General features: G+C 57.8%; 9 protein-coding genes across 9 annotated transcripts; 5 read left to right on the plus strand and 4 right to left on the minus strand.

Annotated features, from left to right (window-relative positions):
- Positions 1–2,254: 2,254 nt before the first annotated feature.
- BKCO1_690001 (regulatory protein cys-3) lies at positions 2,255–3,491 on the minus strand (the record flags this gene model as incomplete). Its single annotated transcript, XM_020278427.1, has 2 exons — positions 2,255–2,793; positions 3,173–3,491. The coding sequence occupies 2 exons, from the start codon at positions 3,489–3,491 to the stop codon at positions 2,255–2,257; spliced, it is 858 nt and encodes a 285-aa protein (XP_020126234.1).
- Positions 3,492–4,307: 816 nt separating this feature from the next.
- On the plus strand, positions 4,308–5,764 carry BKCO1_690002 (chl4 family chromosome segregation protein; the record flags this gene model as incomplete). Its single annotated transcript, XM_020278438.1, has 2 exons — positions 4,308–5,102; positions 5,153–5,764. 2 exons carry the CDS (start codon positions 4,308–4,310, stop codon positions 5,762–5,764), a joined length of 1,407 nt encoding a protein of 468 aa, XP_020126236.1.
- An 864-nt stretch (positions 5,765–6,628) lies between these two features.
- On the plus strand, positions 6,629–7,561 carry BKCO1_690003 (uncharacterized protein; the record flags this gene model as incomplete). Its single annotated transcript, XM_020278449.1, has 1 exon — positions 6,629–7,561. The coding sequence occupies one exon, from the start codon at positions 6,629–6,631 to the stop codon at positions 7,559–7,561; it is 933 nt and encodes a 310-aa protein (XP_020126235.1).
- A 475-nt stretch (positions 7,562–8,036) lies between these two features.
- Positions 8,037–8,584, minus strand: BKCO1_690004 (dash complex subunit dad2; the record flags this gene model as incomplete). The annotated part of the gene is made up of 3 exons (XM_020278460.1): positions 8,037–8,185; positions 8,240–8,299; positions 8,359–8,584. 3 exons carry the CDS (start codon positions 8,582–8,584, stop codon positions 8,037–8,039), a joined length of 435 nt encoding a protein of 144 aa, XP_020126231.1.
- A 347-nt stretch (positions 8,585–8,931) lies between these two features.
- BKCO1_690005 (shugoshin c terminal domain-containing protein) lies at positions 8,932–11,335 on the plus strand (the record flags this gene model as incomplete). Its single annotated transcript, XM_020278471.1, has 6 exons — positions 8,932–8,980; positions 9,034–9,073; positions 9,129–9,512; positions 9,563–10,068; positions 10,123–11,130; positions 11,205–11,335. The coding sequence occupies 6 exons, from the start codon at positions 8,932–8,934 to the stop codon at positions 11,333–11,335; spliced, it is 2,118 nt and encodes a 705-aa protein (XP_020126230.1).
- Positions 11,336–12,077: 742 nt separating this feature from the next.
- On the minus strand, positions 12,078–13,118 carry BKCO1_690006 (nadh-ubiquinone oxidoreductase kda mitochondrial; the record flags this gene model as incomplete). The annotated part of the gene is made up of 4 exons (XM_020278476.1): positions 12,078–12,104; positions 12,171–12,594; positions 12,730–12,934; positions 13,076–13,118. 4 exons carry the CDS (start codon positions 13,116–13,118, stop codon positions 12,078–12,080), a joined length of 699 nt encoding a protein of 232 aa, XP_020126233.1.
- Positions 13,119–13,500: 382 nt separating this feature from the next.
- Positions 13,501–14,154, plus strand: BKCO1_690007 (sedlin; the record flags this gene model as incomplete). The annotated part of the gene is made up of 3 exons (XM_020278477.1): positions 13,501–13,554; positions 13,614–13,904; positions 13,966–14,154. 3 exons carry the CDS (start codon positions 13,501–13,503, stop codon positions 14,152–14,154), a joined length of 534 nt encoding a protein of 177 aa, XP_020126232.1.
- A 398-nt stretch (positions 14,155–14,552) lies between these two features.
- Positions 14,553–16,486, minus strand: BKCO1_690008 (protein phophatase 2c family protein; the record flags this gene model as incomplete). Its single annotated transcript, XM_020278478.1, has 3 exons — positions 14,553–14,661; positions 14,713–15,735; positions 15,792–16,486. 3 exons carry the CDS (start codon positions 16,484–16,486, stop codon positions 14,553–14,555), a joined length of 1,827 nt encoding a protein of 608 aa, XP_020126238.1.
- Positions 16,487–16,832: 346 nt separating this feature from the next.
- BKCO1_690009 (nulp1-pending protein) lies at positions 16,833–18,968 on the plus strand (the record flags this gene model as incomplete). The annotated part of the gene is made up of 1 exon (XM_020278479.1): positions 16,833–18,968. One exon carries the CDS (start codon positions 16,833–16,835, stop codon positions 18,966–18,968), a length of 2,136 nt encoding a protein of 711 aa, XP_020126237.1.
- Between the last annotated feature and the right edge of the window lie 460 nt (positions 18,969–19,428).

Consider the following 19,428-nt stretch of genomic DNA (forward strand, 5'->3'; position numbering starts at 1 on the left):
GGGGAAGGGGCGTTCTGTCTCTCTCTCTCGCTCTCTCTCTCTCTCTCTCTTTTTTTCCCCCGTCTTTTCCTTCTTTTTGCTAACTGGTGTCCTTGGGTCTTTCTTCGTGATAGAGGAGTGCGGCGCATACGGCGATTCCGGATTTCGACGAAGGCGAGAGGAGGCATATGGTTAGGTTGCTGCCATACGGGAGCATACCGCAGGCTTACGCACCTGCGGCGGATGGTGCTGAAAAGTGAACGCGCAACGTTTGGCCTGAGGTCATGGCACGCTCGGTCAGTTGAAGCAGATATCAGGACGTAGACGTGAGTATCAAACTGCACAAATGCATCCAGATCGTGGACTCCACCACCCATGTGAAGTAGATGTAGGCGGGCCGATTTTCTTCGTGATCTACTGTGATGTCCTCAGAACGATGTGTGTTTGGGGGCGTAAAGGGGCCCGGGTCTGAGACGGTTCGCTTGCTGGACTGTTTGTCGTCGCCTGGGATCGCACACACAACCGTCAATGCTTTAGAAAGCTTGAAAATTTGGTCTTCTGCTGTCCGAGCGCCATTCGCTTCGCACAATCGAGCGTGTTTTTGGGGAGGAGAGAAACGGTGTGCCTGAAGTAAGCGGTGCTTTCCGGAAGCTGTGAGAGTTCACCAGAACTTTGGCTTTGCTTTCTGTCGACGACGACTAAGTAGAAGACCTTGTCCCCGAGCACTGGTAATAACAAATACTGGCTCCGAAACTGTCGAACGTGTTGTGTGCTCTGATTGTCGTCAAGATGACTTGTCTGGACCGGTTTGACAGCCCCTGAGGCGAAGGCTACATGGAAAGCCACAACCCGTCCGCAAGAACTGCGAATTTCAAAGCTGAAGAAGCATCGTCGCAGTCGCGATAAGGTCGAGACAGTGCGGTAGAGCTCGTGCATGGTGTTTCAGGCTCAGGTTACACGCCCGCGGCAAGCGTTCTACACTCGCACGCTTGATTGCGCAAAACGGAGCCTCGACAAGCAACACTTACCGTGAATACATCGAAGATAGCCTGTACATCAGGCAAGGTGCTCCTTGCACCGTTTGTCCATTGGACCGGCGCCAGCGAGAGGCCGTCCTTGCGCACGCATCCCGGCGTTTCCGGCATCCCTTGCCCAGGGCTCCAACGCGCCCGGAGAGATAACGCCTCAACACCCTCCAGTCCGCGCAGCGAGCACGTCGTCTGCGGGCACGGCAAGGGCGAGAGACTTGACGGAGCCGGTCGGAGCGCATGTCAGGGGCATCGTTGTCGGCAGGGCCGGGAAGCTAGGAGGCAGTGAAAACAAGGAAGAAGACATCATCACAGCCTCACTCCTCCGACTTGATGATCACTTAGCTTGAGATGAAGGAAACAACACGGTCGACGATCGTCAGTCAAGAAGGGGATGGTTTGGCCGGGACCTGGGCAGTAAGTCGCTCAAGTGATGACGCCATGCATGATGACAGTGCCAGCAAAAGAGCGGTGTTCAGGTGTGGAAAAGTCGTTGCCGCTAGCCGCGCTCTTGAGCCCACTGCCGTCTCCAGCAACTGGGCTCCGAAGGCGTTATAGCGTCGCGCCCGTGACTGTGCCGTGGCGAGGCTGGTGTTCTTGCGCCCGTTTGCTGTGGGATGCCCCGCCATGGGCTGCCCGTTATGCAACGGGAAATGGACAAGCTAGGTAAAGCCAAAAGCACGCCATTCGACTCCAACCATGGAAAAGCACGGCTTACGGCTGCCACGCCAGTTCCGCCCACCTCGGCCCTTTGCATTGATTCATGCAATTTACACGACTCTCCTCGTATTCACATCCTGCTCTCAGCCCGGCACACTGGGCGACAGAGCGGCACACTGAGGTTGCTGCAGACAGAACGCGAACACTGAATCATTTGGGTATAAACATCAAAGGCCAGGGGGGCGGGCAACGCATCTACAGCCATCATGGTCATGAGTGAAAGTGAAGAGCCGTTTAATCGCCCTACGTTGCTATACAACCTCCGCATTACTTCGTGGATGGCTAGCCATGTGCAGATAACCGAGACCCTTCCCATAGTTGAGGCGAACGACGAGAAGCCCAGCCAGATGCTCAAGGCATCACCGTGACAGGCGTGTGAGATGGCGGTGTTGACGGGCCCATCCACGGTCGTGCTGTTTGCTGCTCGTCGTCTCCAACCCCGCCCGTTGCCCTCGCGCCTTCGCAGGAAAGTCGAGAAACGAAGAACAAACAAACGCCGGAAACAAGAATGCCGTCAGGTGTTGCATTTAGGCCTCGCTCTTGGTGCCGACGCCGTCCTTGTTCTCCCCCTTACTTCTCTCCTCTTTGCTGATGTCGTTGCCGATAAACTTGCGGTAGAGCTCGGCGAACTCGCTGGTGTTCTTGCCGTCGTTCTTCTCGGTGATGAGGCCCTTGAGCCACTTGTTCTCCATCTCGAGCTGCGCGACGCGGCTCTCGAGGGACGACACCTTGTCCGTCATCTCCTTGGCCGTCTTCTCGAGCTGCTGCTCGCGCTGCTTCTTCTTGATGCGGAAGCGGGCCGAGGCGGCCGTGTTGCGGCGGCGCTTGTCCTCCTCGGCGGCGTAGCGGGAGACATCCTCGATGGATATGTTTTGGGCGGCCTGCGGGGTCAGGCCATCGAGCTTGCGCTTGCCGGCGCCGGGCGTGGTCGGCGAGGTGGCGGAGATGGGCGACGAGGTGCTGGTGCCGTTCTGGTGCTGGACGGGATACGGGTTCGGCTGGTGCTGGAAGTTGGGGTCCGACAGCCCGCCAACGGGGAAGGAAAAGTCCAGCGATTGGAACTCGCCTTGATAGTACGACATTAGTACGGTATACTGGATCAGGTAGTAGTGTATACAAAGACTTGAAATATGGTCGGTGGTTGACGGTGGCTCGGGCTACCCGCTGGGATCACGGGTGATGGCGTGCTCCGGAGCCCACTAGAGATACGCAGGCTGGGATCTCGCATCCCGCACAACTGCGAGCAGCCTAATAGGTGCATCGCGCGGCAAGCTTAGGCCCAACGCGGTGATAGGGGCCAGAGCAGCGGAATTTTGTGATGATGCAATTTCGCGGCCAAATGGCACCGTTGGTGCAGTGGGTGAGGGCCCTGCCAATCGCCGAGGCCGAGGGTGCAGGGCCGCATGGGCGATGCAGAAAAGTGCGAAACGGAAATTAAAACTCACCAGTGAAGTTGAAGTCCATGTTCTGCTTCTGCTGCTGCTGCGGTGCCGCCCCGTACGACGATGCAATCGAGGCGTTGCGGCGCTGCGCACGCTCCTCGGCGTGCGGGTCAAACTTGTCGAGCGCCGCCGCCTGCGACACGTCCGGGAGCGACGTGCCCAGGTCGAAGTCGAAAAACTCGGTGTTTGTGAACAGCGAGAGATCGTCGTCGAGAGCGAAGTTGTCCTTGGGCTGTGCCAGCTCCTGCGGCGTTGGGACGGTGTTGAGATCCTGGATGTACTGCGACACGTTCGGTGCCTTGCGGCCGGCGTATCCAGACATTCTGGACGTCACTGGAGGGGTTGGCAATGGCAGTGTTCGCGCAGTCGAAAGGGAGTGTCGTCGTCGATGGTGGTGATGGGGCGCCTATGTCGGAGGGAGGGCGCGCTGAGTAATCGGGTCTGGGCGGTCGCCCTGATCCACACTGTCGCACCAGGACACTTGGGGGCTCGTTGCTGACGTCTCCGGCTGGATGCGGACGTGCTGGACAGACGGCGTCGAAGCGGGTGGTATGAGTCCTGGGGGTGGATCGGAGAGGGTGGGCGCTGGGGTCGATGAGGCAGGCACACGCCAGGCCCTGCGAAATACTAGCAGTGGCGCGCCGCGATCGCCGCGCGGGTCGTCAGGCCGGCGGGTCTCTCGTGAGCCAATTCCGCGTCTTTGTCCGGAGTTGCAAGAGCTCCTGCAAATCTGCCAATCACTGTTGCGGCCAAAGACGCCTCGTTGCGATGCTGAAAGAATGGATGCGCCTGCCTCGACGCCCACGCGGGCTCCCTTTCTCACCCCGCTCTCGTCAGGCATGCATCCCACCATCCCACCCGCCCACGTGCGCCGACTTTTGCCGCTGGAGACGCCGGCTGGCTTATCAAGCCGACGCCGTCAGGCCGACGCAGCCGGGCACCGCCGGGGGCGAACGGCAGCCGTACCTACGTAGCCTGGCTGCGCCTGGGCCTGACTTCCCAAAGCGGTGCGTCAAAGCGCCCCCACGCCGGGCGAAGCGCTAGGGCATTGCAGCTGCCCGCCGGCCGGTTAGTCAACACCAAACGCGTCTCCGCGACGCCGACGCTGCGCGCTGAGCACCGCAAGCCCCAGCACGCCATGTCGCGCAAGACCCTCACCGTGCCCACCAATGCGGCCCTGCCGCACATCCAGCGCCTGCCCGCCGACAGCCCGGACGTCGCCAAAACCCTGTCCCGCCTCAGCCGCCAGTCGCTTCTCGAGCTAGTTCTGGAATGGCTAGACAAGAAGAACCGCGACTTCTGTGAGCCTTATCTGGCACATGCGTCCGATGACGATGAGGACGACGAGTCGCCGTACACTCCTGCGACGTCCGAGGAGGAGATCGTGGAGGTGTACAAGGAGCTCAGGGCGCGCAAGGGCGGCAAGCGCGAGGTTGTCGATAGGATCGTTGAAGGCGATTGGAGGCATGGCATCACGCTGTACCAGCTGGCCATGGCCGAGACGCGCTATCTTCTGGACCATCCGAATTCCCTGCGCTGGAATGCGCTGCAGCTCTCCAAGGTCACCGGCTCTGGAGGCTCATCCGCCGACGGCAACATCGAGGTAATCGATGAGAGTACTGCTACCAGCCTGCCTCGCTTCAATGCGACGACTTTCGTCTTGAACCTACAGAAGGAAGTGGCACCTGTCACCAGGGCTCACTACTACATTACCCGCGTCAAAGCCTTCGGCATCTCCCTACTGCGTGTGCATATTCATGACTCTCCCTACAATCATGCGCTCCCTGGATCAGCCCCCAGCGGTTCTGAAGGGTCCAAATCTGTATTCTTGGTCTTTCCCGACGGCTCGCCCTACGTGTATGTCTCGCTAGCTACGAATTTGGGCCAGACCGTGGGAGTAGAAGGCCGCAGTCTTAGGAAAGTCGTTGTTGATGTCAGTCATCTCATCATTCTGCTTTCGCAGCCTACTGACCCCAATATCAGGCCGTTCCGAAGGCGCTTTCACGCCCCCATAGCCGCTACGCCCTGACTACGACGTCGCTATCCTCACGTTCACTCTCCACTCTCCTCTCTTTGCGCGGTCCCGGTCGTAGCAACGCTGCCCCTGCAGGTTGGTCTATCTTTGCGGAAAATAGCTTTGGTCATGATGCACTTGATTATGATGCTCGAGTGAATCGTCGGCAGTCTTCCAATGGTAAAGCCGAAGATTCTACGGAAGGAACATTCAATAGTACACCCCTTGGCGGCGGCAAAAGAGGCCGGGTACAAAAAGATGATGCGGCAGCAAAGAGGAGAAAGTCGGTTGCAGAAGCTCGATTCGGCCCTTCTGCAAAGGAAAGCGACGGGAAGGGTCTTGAGCGCCTGGACATACGTATGGAGGACCCATTCCCGTCCACAAGTCAACCTCAAACCGACGAAGAGTCGTGGACACCGGATGTGCACCTCAGTTTTCAAGGCTCACATGTCTTTGCCGGTGTGCGGCAATTAGTTGAACAAGGCATAATAGACGGGGAAAAAATGCCTGGCTGGATGGCAGGCGATGCAGGCGTTAGCGTTGGCGCAGTCAAGGAGGGGAGAGTGCGAGAAAAGGCTTGAAATTCGGATCAACGACGGGAGCAAACATGGATAGGACAGGCGCTGGCGATTCTTTCTAACGGCCTTGGGTTATGACTTCATTCTAACGATACCCTGGGGTAATGGCAACGGCGTTTGGGATGGGGTTCGACAGGACCTTTTCATTGATTTCTCGTCGCGGCATGAACACTACACAGCGGGCAGACGTAGTCAAAATAAGCATTCTAGGGCCTCGGCTCATTCGGAGGAGGGTTCTTGACGAAGCCCCCGAATAGGAGAATTCTGATTGGCTAGGACTGCCTGAACCTGTGGTGGAGGTCCGAACAGGCAAGTGCATAGGGCACGTGCATTCAAATGCTACACATACGAAGTGGCGCGCGTCTACGCGTTCATCCCGCACCCGCGTCGCACGCGCCGCCGGACTTTATCCTGACCTCATCTCGACCCCAAAATTGTACTTCCAGAGTACCATTGATTGCAAGCTAATAAGCTACGATTGATGTTTCGAAGAACAAAGGTGAGTAGCGCATCTGCTTGGTTATTGCTCATTTCCATCCCTACCGATCTCACCTACACTTCAGGAGCACTTTCCCGTCCATTCGTGGATCCAGTTCGCTAAGAGTTCTCCATTTCGTCACCATCCGTCTTTGTCGCCTCGTGAAACTTGGGTCTAGTTGTACTACCCATCGTTAAAACTTCCAACGAGTTCCTGCTGCTAAAAATATAACCAGTAATCTTTAGCCTGCCTGCCCACATCCAGCCTCTCCAGTTCACAACACTCGCAAACCATCAAGCCACTCCCAGCACCCAGCATCAGAGGCCAGCAAGGGGGCACGAAAAGACCAAGGACCAACCACCACCACCACCACCACCACCACCACCACAATGCCCCCCAAACCCACCCCCAACCCCACCAACCTCACCCCCTCCCAAATCAGCAAGCTCCACTTCCTCGCCGCCCTCCGCCGCTACCCGGCCCTCGTCCCTCCCGCCCTCCGCCCCCTCGACGCCACCCGCTACGACCGCATCCCCGCCGCCCTTTCCCGCCGCGACGACCACGACCCCGTCCTCTCCCTCCCGCAGCTGGAGCAGCTCGTGCAGTGGAAGCTCCAGCACGGGACCTACCGCCCGACGCTGCTCGCGCTCGTGCGGTCGAACGCCGCGTCCGTCGTCGAGGCGGCGAGCGCCGAGGCGTTTGGGCTGTTGTCGTCGTCGTCGTCGCGGCGGGACGAGGACGGCGGCGAGGTGCGGGCGCTGAGGGTGCTGACCAAGGCGCTTAGGGGCGTGGGGCCGGCGACGGCGTCGCTGGTGCTGGCGTGTGCGGATCCGGCGGGGACGCCGTTTTTTTCGGACGAGGTGTTTAGGTGGGTGGTGTGGGGGGAGGAAGAGGCGAAGGGGAAGGGGAAGGGGTGGGGGAGGCGGATCGGGTATACCGAGAAGGAGTATGGGGTGTTGGTTGGGAAGGTACGGGGGGTGGTAGAGAGGGTGAGGGGTTGGGGGTTGGGCGAAGGGGAGTTGGGGGGCATGGGGGAGGCGGTGGCGGTGGAGAAGGTGGCGTGGGTTTTGGGGAAGGAGGGGGTGGATTGCGATAGGATTGTTGGGGAGGGGGAGGATCTGTTTGATGAACAGGTGGAACGGAAAGGGAGGAAGAGGGAGGCGGAAACGGAGGGGGAGGTAGGTGACGCGGAGAATATGGAGGGAGGGAAGAAAACTCTGAATGAAACCACGAGGAAATCCAAGAAGGCGAAAGTGGAGAAAGATGTAGCTGTTGAGTATCCTCGCAGACAGACGCGGTCTTCGTCACGCAGGAATATTTAGTTGTTGACAGTGGCTATAAGGGTGCCCCGGTTTGCTCCTTCTATCTATCATTTGCTTTTTCGAATTTTCCCAGTTTCCTTGCTTGCTCCGGAACTTCTATCCTTCATGATTACTGTGATTGTAAATCAAGCATTACCTCATCAAGTCTGCAACTTCTCTTTCCATGTTGCAAGGCGGCATACTACCCCAAGGCTGAATGTGCATGCCGCATCCTGGAGCTGACAACCTCGGACGGCGTGAGGTTACGCTTTGCTTATGTCCCGGTAAATGTAGCGTTGTTCTTCAAGGTCCATTGGCCTTCTCTGGTAGACGCATAAGGTCTACGGCTTGTTTCCATGCTTGCTAGCGATATGCTAGACTTGAGGCTGGCTGTTGGCGACGTGACGCCAAGTGGTCGTCCAATTTACGTTGGTGATTCTCTGTGGTCGGTTGGAGAAACGCTGATCAATCAAACTTAGTGACCGCATAGATGCCCTCATTCAGTAGGGTTTCCAGAGCTGGCCTGCTGAAGTAGTGGCGCAGCATGTTGAGTTGGGATGCGGACGAGGGTCTGCGGAAGAGGAACTTCTTCCTTGTTCTCTTCCGCACCCTCTTCTTCGGCTTGCTTGGGCTTGGGGATTTTCACTGTGTGCGGTCAGAGGAATCGCGCAGACAAGCTAAGCCTTGTGGAAATCTTACTTGAGGCCATGTTGATAGCGCGCAGAACATTATGCCAGTTAGATAGGACCGCAGCGACAGCTGTGAGAGCTGTTAGTCTTTGAATCCTCTCGCCAATGGCAAGCTGCGGTAGTGCGCACCTTCGGTGCCGTCTGACAACGTCGACAGCTTCTTTTCCAGCATCTCCATCTGATCAGCAAGCCCACCGCTTAAAGCCTGCAGCTCCTTGAGGTTTGCCAACTCTTGCTTCTTCTCATTTATACGCGCGAGCAGCACAGGCGATGCGCCGCCAGAAGATGCGCCCATGGACTGGCCGCGAAGGTGGGACGCAAGTGGCCGAGAGAGCGTTTGGCGCTTGTTCTCCATATTGGCGAAAGCTGTAGTGGCCAAAGTGAGCGCAGCGAAGGTTTACACGGCAGGCGAGTCTCGAGAGTCGGAAACAGTGCGCGCAGCGGGACGGGTCAAAGGCGCACAGTGGTGTTGTTGGTTTGAGCGGGCCAGCGCAGAGCTGCGCCAGTTTGGCGGGCGGGCGTCCGGCGCACGAGTCAGATGCGGCCTTTGTTTACACCCGAACTTTAGTAGCTTCCCATCTCCACCTTCGACATCATTCCCCATCCCACATCCCACCACCCCGCGACCGCCACCTCGCGGTCCACCGCTATCGCTTTGCTCTCTTGCAGCATCGCCTTTGGCTGCATTCCATCCTGCGCCCAATGGCGCGACTCAACGAGGCCCCGCCGCCGCAGGAAACCGTCGATCAGCGTATGTTTACTTTCCCCGCCGACCCAAGCAACCGCCGCTGACACCGCCTGCAGTCAAGCGCCGCTTCATCAGGCAAAACCGCGAGCTCGCAAAGTGCGTCTTCAGCATCATTGCGCCCATCTACGTGGCTCTAATACGATTATCGCAGGAACAACTCCGCACAATCCGTCCGCATCCGCGCCCTAGAAAACGAGCAAGCCCGGATCCTCGCCGAAAACCTCTCCCTGCGAGAGCAGATCATCAACTTGCAGACAGAGCTCGAACAAATAAGAGGCCCCAATGCTCTTCAGCAGATCAGCTCTGTCAAAGATCAGCTTGAGTCCAAGCTCCTTGAGATAGGTAGCTTGGTTGCTGAGCTGAGTTCGATCAACAAGCCCTCGCATAAGGCCCGACAGTCGGATGCGGGCCCTTCGCGAGCGGTGGAACACTTTGAATGGAGGCGCGCAATGAAGGAGCAGGCCGGTGAGCAGGACGACGATGAAGTTCTGCCCACCATCAGAGAGGATAAACACTATCCTCGTCGCACCCTGGAGTATGTCGAACCCATTTGCACGGGAAAAAGACTTGGCTGACAAGGAGCAGTGCTGATGAGCTTCATGCGGTACTGACGACTACGACCGACGATTCACCCAACCTAGGCCCACCTCCCGTCGCCCACTTTACCGAGGAGGATCCCATCAAGTTTGATCCCGAGCCAGCAAACGAGGACGCTAACAATGACATGGACGTGGACCAAAAGGACGAGGAAGTGCTCCCAGCCACCATGTCAGTCAATCTGGAGACAAGGAGGAAACGGAGGGACAGCTCCAAGCTAGACCTGAGGAAAATGTCCGTTTTCCAGACGCCAGAGGAAGCCAACAAGGAGGACAGCAATGATCAAGAGCCGTCAAAAGTGGGAAGGAAACGAAAGCTCAGTGTCACCGCTGAGGAGACCAATGGAGACGCCGGCGATAGGGATTATCGCGATGATTTCAGATTTAGCCGCAGAGGTGGGGACAGAGAGAACCGCCAGCCTCTTGAGCCTACCTCCAAGCAGAATTTGAGGCTCGATATTCCTATCACGACTGATCGTAAGGCGCTGGGAGACAGTAAGCCATTCGCGCCTCAACCCCTCTCTTCTGTATCGCTAACCGAAGTTACAGAAACCAACACCTCCCCGAAGAAGGTACAGAGGTCGGATTCCAAATCGGATGCCAAGAAGCTTGAGATCCCGAAGGAAGCCGCTCGCAACCGTGTGAGGGAGCGAAAGTCCAGAGCTGCAATGATTAACGTGGCCCCGAAGGAGACAACCGAAGTAGTTGAAACAGCAGAGATTGAAATCGAGGAGCCACAAGAGCAGGAGCAGCCAGAGCTTCCACCCAAGACCCCGGCCGGCCTTGATCTCGCATCCCCTACATCGACAGAGCCTTCAGCAGCTCGTCAAGAGTCGAAGGACACCCCGCCTCCCGGTGACCTCGCCGCTACCAATTCCGAGACATCTGCAGCGGGACGCCCGTCGAGGCGCGCTCGTCCTCAAGTCAACTACGCGGAGCCGAGCCTGGTCAGCAAAATGCGTCGGCCTACCAAGACCCTCGTTGATGCAGTAGTGGATAGTCGGCGTTCGTCGGATGCACACTCTGAGCAAGGCCAATCTGCGTCTGGCTCAGCGAATCCGTTGCGAACTATAGTAATCAAGCGAGAACGGCAGGAAGATGCAGGCTCGGCCTGGAAAACACACACTGCGTCATCAGAGCAAACCGAACCCCACAGCCCACTTAGCAGTAAGACTGCAGCAGCTCAACTCGCATTTGAATCGCAAACGAAGGAGCCTGAAGACCAAGGCCTGAAGCAGGCGGATGACAAGCCGACGTCCACAAATGCAGGCAAAGACCTCCTATCTAGGTCAATCTCTGGAGCATCGTCTCGTAGAAAGGGAGCCACGGCAAAAAGCTCATCAACCGACTCGATCGGTAAGGACCATCCAGACCTCGCCATCTTCGACTTCAACATCACCGATGGATCCTCACCGTCCGACGAAAAAGACGTTCTTTCAGCATCACGCGACCAAAACGTGGAGCAAATAATGAAGAGCAGCAGAGCTCTCGCAGCGAAGTCGGCATCCCGACGTCATTCGTCCGTGATGTCCACATCAACGAAGGAGAGAGGGAGCGGTGAGAGGGCAGCATCGTCCTCCAAGACCGTGAGCTTCAGCGATGAGGCCGGTCATGCTAGACTCTCACGCCAGTCAAAGAGCTCATCCGCGGCAGCGGAAGGGAAACCGGAAAGAAGCTCGACACGGCGGAAGAGCATGATGGTCTGATTGAGATGAGAGTCGATTTGCTTGTCGGCTCTTACGTGTACGCGATGAGAAAATGAACAAGACCTGGGATTCGGTTGGTCGGGCTTGGGATGGTTGATCTGTAAAATTGGGGGGATGGGGACATGGCACAGCCACGGCGCTTTGCACTGCTAAGATTGGATGTGATGGTGAGGATGGACCTCTATTTCTCATATCCTCCGTCTGGGCTTGGTCTCTTCTTTGATCTTCTTTGTGGGTTGTTAGATACCAATGCCGTTCATTGCTGATAATTAATTTCTTTCATGACGATGAATGCCATCCTGAGTGTTTTTCTCAGAATGGTGACTGAAATTCAATGTGAGAAGAGCCGATTTACGTATCAATTTCTACAAATGCGTATGGAACATGACCTGACTGTGTTACCATGACTCTGTGAGATGTCTAGTGAGGTTTACAGACGACTTCCACGTGCTTGCGAGCAAAATCCCTGACCAACAAGTCTACAGGGAATCACTTTCACATTCTAGTGTGACTGAGGATATAATTCGGGCATGCTGGCATCAGTAGTAGACAGCGCGTTCTCGGGACTGTGAAGAGAGTAACAGAAGCCAATGGGACAACAAAGGGAAAGCCTTCTTTTGGTGGTGTATCATACACAATCCCAATTTATACATGCATTCGTGGGACCAAGTATGTGGCCACTTGCGCGAGGAAAAAAAAATAGTCAAGATCTACTACGCCTTTCAAAAACCTTTGATGTTGTGTATCCATGCCACACCGCTTGCCTTACCCATCAGCCTACTAACCGTTGCCGCACATCTACTTCCTGTACCACATGCGGGTAATCTAGCACATGTGTTAGCACAAAGCCAGAATCTTTGATAATTAATGGATAAAAAAAAATCGACGTACCTTGGTGTGCCTCATCTTCTTCTGCAGCTGGAAGATGCCGTACATCAGCGCCTCGGACGTGGGGGGGCAGCCGGGCACGTAGATGTCGACGGGCACGATGCGGTCGCAGCCGCGGGTGACGCTGTAGCTGTAGTGGTAGTAGCCGCCGCCGTTGGCGCAGCTGCCCATGGAGATGACCCAGCGGGGGTCGGGCATCTGGTCGTAGACCTGGCGCAGGGCGGGCGCCATCTTGTTGGTGAGGGTTCCGGCGACGATCATGACGTCCGACTGGCGGGGCGAGGCGCGGAAAATGATGCCGAGGCGATCCTGATCGTAACGCGGCGTCGACAGGTGCATCATCTCGACGGCGCAGCAGGCGAGACCGAAGGTCATGGGCCATAGCGAGCCCTGGCGCGCCCAGTTGGCGATCTGGTCGAGCGTGGTGCTGTGGAAACCGAGTCAGCCGTGGAGGTTCCAATCGTGTTGCGCGTGCCCATCCTCCGCTGCCGGTGTTGCATCCCCCCTCCACCTTCCTGTGTTCCTTTCCTCCGTGACCCGTTACTTGCAGAGCGAGACGTACAGCGCGTATTGGACAACACCCTTCTTTCCCTCCTGGCTTGCCAGCGGCACGTTAGTCGGCATGCCCTTCTTCATGGGCGGCGGGGCGCCAGGACCGTCGGCGACGAGGGCGGGCTTCTGCATCGGAGCGGCGTTGCTCTTGGACGAGTTCGAAATCCATGCGGCAGAGACGGCGCGGAAGGGGGTGATGGCGGTGGAGGGCTTGGCTGTTCAAGCGGCGCAGGCGTTAGCATTCGAGTTCTGGAAACTGATTGATCGAGGGCGGCGGGGCGGAGATGCGGGAGAGCCGGGGTGGGATTGAAGTGGTGGAAGGTGGGCAAGCGGGCGCGGATGGAAGATTGGCGTACCGCGCAGCGCCATTGAGGCGGCGGATCTGGTCGTCGACAGCATGGCGACGGTGGGTATCCGGGACGACTCGAGGGAAGGGAGGAGTGGAGAGGTGTGGGTGCGGTGGGAGCGGGTGGCGGATGGGGGCGCGCTTGTAGCAAGTCGATGTCGTCGACGTTCACGCCCTCTCGCTTGTGCTTGGCGCGCTCAGTCTTACGGAAGAGCCATAGCCTGCGCTCTGATTTGGCCGGCCCCTTTCCCCGCGATATTGCCGGCCCCCGGCTCGCCCAACGACGTCCCCGCTGACTACACCACCGCCGCCCCGTGAGGCAACCCCAGCCCACCTCCAGCTCAGATGCGAACGCGCGCTGCCCCAGGCCTCACCGCTAAACCTAAACCCGTCTGAGCGCATGTGAATCCGCGAGTCTCGCCTGCCGTTGCAATCATGGCAGCCACTCGCGTGCCCTCTATAGCGTGCATCGGCATCATAGGAAAGCATGTGCGTAGCCAAAATCTCAAAGAAATCATCTCCCCGCCCAGAGCTCATGCAAGCATCAGAACAACCCTCTCCATGTCTCGCTCTTCCCGCCAGATGCCCGCGCTCCCTTGGAATTCTCCTTTCTGCTCTCGTCCTCGCTCGACATCTTCGAGGCCCGCATGCCGCACAAGACGGCCGACCAGGACTTCGGCCTGCTGCAGGCCGTCGACGAGCGCCTCGCCATGTACGGCTGGATGACCAACACCGGCGTCAAGTTCGTCGTCGTCGTCGACATGGAGGGCCGCCCCGCCACCGCAAATGACGCGAAGGCCACGTCCGCCATCGGCCTGAGAGACGCCGACATGAAGCCCGTAAGCGGCTCCTTGTTTCCAAACCCCAGCTCTTATCATGGTGTTGACTTTGTTCGTGCAGGCTTTCAAGGCGCTGCAGTCTGCGTACATTGGGCTGCTGAGGAACCCCTTTTACGATCCAGACCAACACTCTCCTCTGACTGCCAACGCCGAGCAGTCTGTCGGCTCTACTCAGATCACGAGTCGGCGCTTCACCAACGAGGTGAAGAGAATAGGGGAGACGTGGACGCCCGGTATCGGAAGCATGTGATCGACCAATCGTGAAAGGGCATTTTAGGATTAGAGAGCTCCCAGCGCATTAACGCAGGCCGCAGAACTAGACGCGGCTGGCGCAATCGAATTAGACGTAATGATTCCAAGCATTCATGTCATTTGCTCTGTGGTCTATGGCCAAGGTCTTCATGTCAAAGTGTAGAAACTGTACACCAGTATACCAGTTCGTTCCGTTACAAGCCCATTGTCCCGAAGAATATTCACGCCCATCGCAGCTGATTCCAACCCATTCCAATCAAGAATTGCGCCGGACCTTACACCAGGCTTTCTGCTAAGAAGCAAATCATCTGAACCGAGCCACAAGTCAAGTGCCGTACAGAGCAACACTGGGTATCTTCAGCTATGGTAGTGTTGCCCATTTGGAAGTCTTTCGAATCACAGCTTCGGCTTCACATCTGTCGATGCGCTGGCCTCCTTGTTCAGCGCCACATTTCCTGTGTTCTCGCCTTCGCCGAAGAAAATGACTTCGACCGTGAGATCGTCCCTACAAATGTCAGTACTGAAACTCTCTTGAAGAAAAAAAAAAAAAGCTTACCTGTAGCGGCGGGAGAAAGGACTCGGCAGCGTTAGCAACGCGCAAAGTTGGTCCTGGTTCTTTCCACCAAGAGCGTTGCGCACAAGATGCGTTGCGGCGTTCTTATCTTGCACGGTGAACCTTTCGGTCTCAGAGCCCGTCACGCCCCACTGTCGCTGTCTAATAGGAGCCCGCTGGCCGCTCATGTCCTGCTGAGCGCCGTCCTTCTCGATCGGTAGGCCTTTCTGCTGGCTGAACCAACTCTTGAGCCAAGCGTTCGTGTTGCTCTGGCTGTTCTTACCCTCGGCCTGTGATTCGAGCCACTGGCCGACAAGGCCAACAACTTCCTCGTTGGTCAGCATCTCCCAGAGACCATCCGTGGCCATCACAACAAAGTCTCCCTTTTCAGGCTGGACCTTGGTTGTGGTGATGATGGGCTCGGCCGTGACGTACGGCGGCGTCTTGAGCAGCGCAGGGGAATTGCGACCGAAGTAGTATTCCTTGAGGATCCTTTGGGTCTCAATGCTCCACTTGTAGACGGCGTCACCGAATGCTCTCGAAGGCTCAAGGCCACCCAAGATGCGACCGTTTCTGGTCACATCGGGTTCACCGGGGTGCTCCTTTCGCAGACGAGCTGCCTCTTCGGGGGTGCCGCCAGTCTGATCCTGGGACAGAGCAGTGGCCGTCCACTTGCCGTTCGAGCCTCTCCGGCCAAGAACGGCGCGGGAATCTCCGGTACAGGCTACCCTTAGGAGCTTTGAGTTGCTGTCGTAGAAAGACAACAGACCGCACGAACCGGCCAACGCAGGAGCGAGCAGTTCAGCAGCCACGCGCTTTGACTGCGCCTTCATGACTTTTTGCACTGACTCATGGCAAATCTCGTTATCCAGACGCAGGAAGCCAGTCTTGATCGCCTTATCGATAGAATCCGCAGTGGGGAGCTTGACAGACGGGTCTGTCAGGGCCGACTTGTACGTGGCGTTGAGCTCACGGGCAACGAAGGAGATGAGAGAGTTGCGCAACTTCGCCGAGGTAATCCAGCCGCTAGAAGGTAAAGTTAACCAATGTCATCCCTGGTCATGCCACACCCTTGCCCATACCTGTGGCCATCGAAAACACCCCAGAACATCCAATCACTGTTGGAAGAGCCGTCGTCGGTCGACGCAACGCTCTGGGGCACCTCAATGATCTTCTCGGCGTGATCGTCCTCGATGGGATCGTTGCTGGGGATCTGCACGACGTCGTAGCGAACCACGCCCTTGCCCCGGCCAACAAGCCAGGACTCCTCGTTCCTCCTCAGTTTCTGGGTGGCTTGTTCCGGCGTCAGCATCTCGACAACCTTGCGTCCGTAGTCGTCCGTCTCCTTGGACAAAGGCGCGTCGGCCGGCAAGGTGCCGGTCCAGACCTGTCCGTCGTGTATGACCAGCACTTTGTTGCCTCCGTCGGGAGCCTTATCAGAGGTAGGTCCGCCGGTGTCTGCGGCGTTGGTATAGACGCTTGATGCAGACAAGCCTCTGGTCTGCTGTCCGGAAACCGACACCGAGGCGGCGGGGGAGCTAGTGTGTGAGGGACCGCTGTCACCGCGATAGGCGAACCAGGCGCCGGTAGCGACAGCGGTCGACACGAGAGCGTAGGAGAGGCCGCGGAATTGCATCGAGGATTGAAGGATTTGGTGGCTTGATCGCTGTCGGCTGCTGAAAGCTCGCGAGCTGACGAGAGTTCCGGGCGTGCGGGCGGCTCTGCGAAGGCCCGGGCGGCGCACGGCGCGGCACGTCTGGAGGGCGGCACGACGCATCTGGAAGACCGCGCCCGAGAGCCTGAGTCGGCAGTGGAGCGGAAAGCAGGTGATAAAGAGCGGTGTCCTAGGAGAGAAGGGCGGCGTGTCGGAGGTAAACGAGGGAGGGCTGATCTGGTGTTGAGGCTCCCACATGCCCGCCGATCGCTTGAGCTGCCGGTCGCTCGGCCCGTTTCGGTGGGTGCCGCGGACGGACGCCCCGCTGGGTTTGTTCGCAAAGCTGCCCCACGTCATCATCTTCGCTCATGCACAAACACCTGCACGCTCCCGTCGTCGGTAGCCTTGGCCGTTCTTTTGCCTACATTCATATCTGCGCTGCATCTGCACCGTCGAATCCCTCACCACCATGTCTGCGCGCGCATTGCGTAAGCTCCAGCGCGAGCTCGAAGAGAAGAAGCAGCTTGAGCAATTGGCCGCCGAAAATGACGAAGACGACGAATCGGAAGAGGAACGGCCAACCGCTCGCCCCGCGAAGGCCAGCATGTTCGCCATGCTAGGTGCCGAAGAAGATGAGGATGAGGACGAGGATGAGAAGCAGGGGCCGCAAGAGATTCCGGACGCGCCGGAGGAGAGCGAGGAGGAGACACCGAAACCGAAGGCATCCAGCGCAAAGAGAAATAAAAAGAAGAAGAAGAAGGCCAAGGCGAAACAAGCTACCGACACCCCGACCACAGAACAGTCTGCGCCCTCCGAGCTTGACGAAATTGATCTTGCGCTCCAATCTCTCAAAGTTTCCAAATCCGCGGGCCACGGCAAATCGGCTGAGGAAAGTGCAGCTGACGCCGCGGCACAGGAACTGTGCAAGCTGCTGGCCGTTGACACCCAAGGGCTACACGCGCAGAATGAGATGCGGAAGCTTTTCGGAAGGGCTGCGTTGGAGAACAGGGCGGACGATGAGCCTGCTGGTAGAGGGAGGCGCGGCCGAGGCGCGCAGCAGCTTGGTTTGGCGCAGGCTGTTGCTGCGCGAAACATGCCCGGCGGCCAGGGGTTTGCTTCGTTAGGTCTGCGCCGGAATATATTCATTCAAGGAAAGGAAGAGTGGCCGAGAGCAACGAGCGGTGGCCTCGGTATGGAGGTTGTAGAAAAGCGCGCCGACGGAACTGTGGAGTACAGATTCATACACAGTACATCATACCAGGACGTACAAAGGCAGTTCGAAAGCTGCGTAGCTTCCATGGACCCTAATCGGCTGGTACAGTTGCTCCAGTTCAACCCATACCACATCTCGACCCTCCTTCAAGTATCGGAAATCGCAAAGCAAGAGCGAGACCACGCAACATCTGGCGATCTCCTCGAGCGTGCTCTGTTCTCGTTCGGCCGTTCCATCCACTCAACTTTCTCCAACAATATCTCGCAAGGAAAGGCCAGGCTAGATTTCCGCAGACCGGAGAACAGAGAATTCTGGCTGGCGGCGTGGCGCTACATTGCCAACCTCGGCATGCGTGCAACTTGGAGGACGGTATATGAATGGGCCAAGCTGCTTCTCAGTCTCGACCCTGAGAACGATCCGTACTGCGTTCGACTCGTCATCGACCAGTTTGCCATCCGCGGTCGACAGCAGCAAGACTTTATCAACCTAGCTCAGAGCGAGTTCTTCAAGGAAAGATGGGCAGACCTCCCAAGCATCCAGCTGACGTTAGGCCTCGCGCATGTGCAGGCGAAGGAACGCAGCAAAGGGCAACAGACACTGTACACGGCCATCGGCAAATACCCTTGGGTTGCTGCTCGTCTGTTCCAGGAACTGGAGGTCAACGACATCCCCCCAGGGATCTGGGGCAAGCAGCCTCGCACGCCCTACGAACACCTACTGACTGAGCTGTACGTCATTCGCGCCAAGGACATCTGGAACACGCCAGAAGCCAAAAACCTGCTGGTCGAGGTGGCTTCGGCGGTGCAGGCTTCTGGAATGAAAGACGCTGTAGACATGACCATCACACGAGACATAGCTCGTCACACCATACTTAGCGACAATCCGGCACTCATTGGAGCAGTTCCGCGATCGCTGTCTTCGCAGGTCCAGTCGACGTCAGACCCGCTGCCTCCGAACGACAACTTGGCTTCGTATGACCCCAGTCCGAGCAGGACGAGCCGACAGCGCGAGGGTCAAACGGCGGATGAGATGCGGGAGGAGTACAGCAACCTGAGGGCATTCTTCGAAAGTCTCATGCCGTGGTCCCAGGCGCCCGAGGGCGATGGGGGAGAGCAGAGAGCAACAGAGCAACTGGATGAGGCACCACCGCTGGATTCGGACGTGCGCGATGACGAGGTGGTCAGGCGGATGGTCGAGCGAGGCATCCCTTTCCAGGAGATCTGGGAGCGGACGCAGCGGTTGGAGCAGCTGCAGAACCAAATGGCAATGATGGGCGAGTTGGAGGAACTCCCGGAAGCGGAGCAAGGTCGGGCAGCGCAAACCCCCTCGACAGAGCGGGCGGAGGGCGGCGGAGACGGCGAGGATGCCAGGGGTGCGGATCCTGCGGCGTAGATAGTGTCTGCACGGCGGTCGATCAGGCACTGTGTACAGGAGCGCATGAGCTTGCCGGCACGCATCATCAGCAGTGGCAGGTGCTCAGCTAGGCGAGGCTGGAGATCGCGGAGGCTAAAAGCAAGAAATAGGCAGACAGAAAATAGACAGCTTGCACGCTTTGACGCGGCGGACACGTAGGCGGCGCTGGATTGGGCGGCCAGGTCAGACCCTGAGCTGCGCGGGTACGCGTCGGCCAGGAGACCTACCTTGCCGTGCTGGCCGCCGCTAACCACCGCATCCCGGCCGCAACACTTCTACGTTCCCACTGCCTGACGTCGACCACCTGCGGGGCTCGACAGCATTAAATCGCCCGACTGATCTCGTGCACGCAGACCCACCCCCGTCATCCTGCCAAAACCCTCTGGCTCAGCCCTGTGAGGCAACACCCTTCCTCTGCCTTACGCAAGCCCAGTCCCTA

Source organism: Diplodia corticola (genome assembly GCF_001883845.1).
Source record: "Diplodia corticola strain CBS 112549 chromosome Unknown scaffold69, whole genome shotgun sequence".
Classification (NCBI taxonomy): domain Eukaryota; kingdom Fungi; phylum Ascomycota; class Dothideomycetes; order Botryosphaeriales; family Botryosphaeriaceae; genus Diplodia; species Diplodia corticola.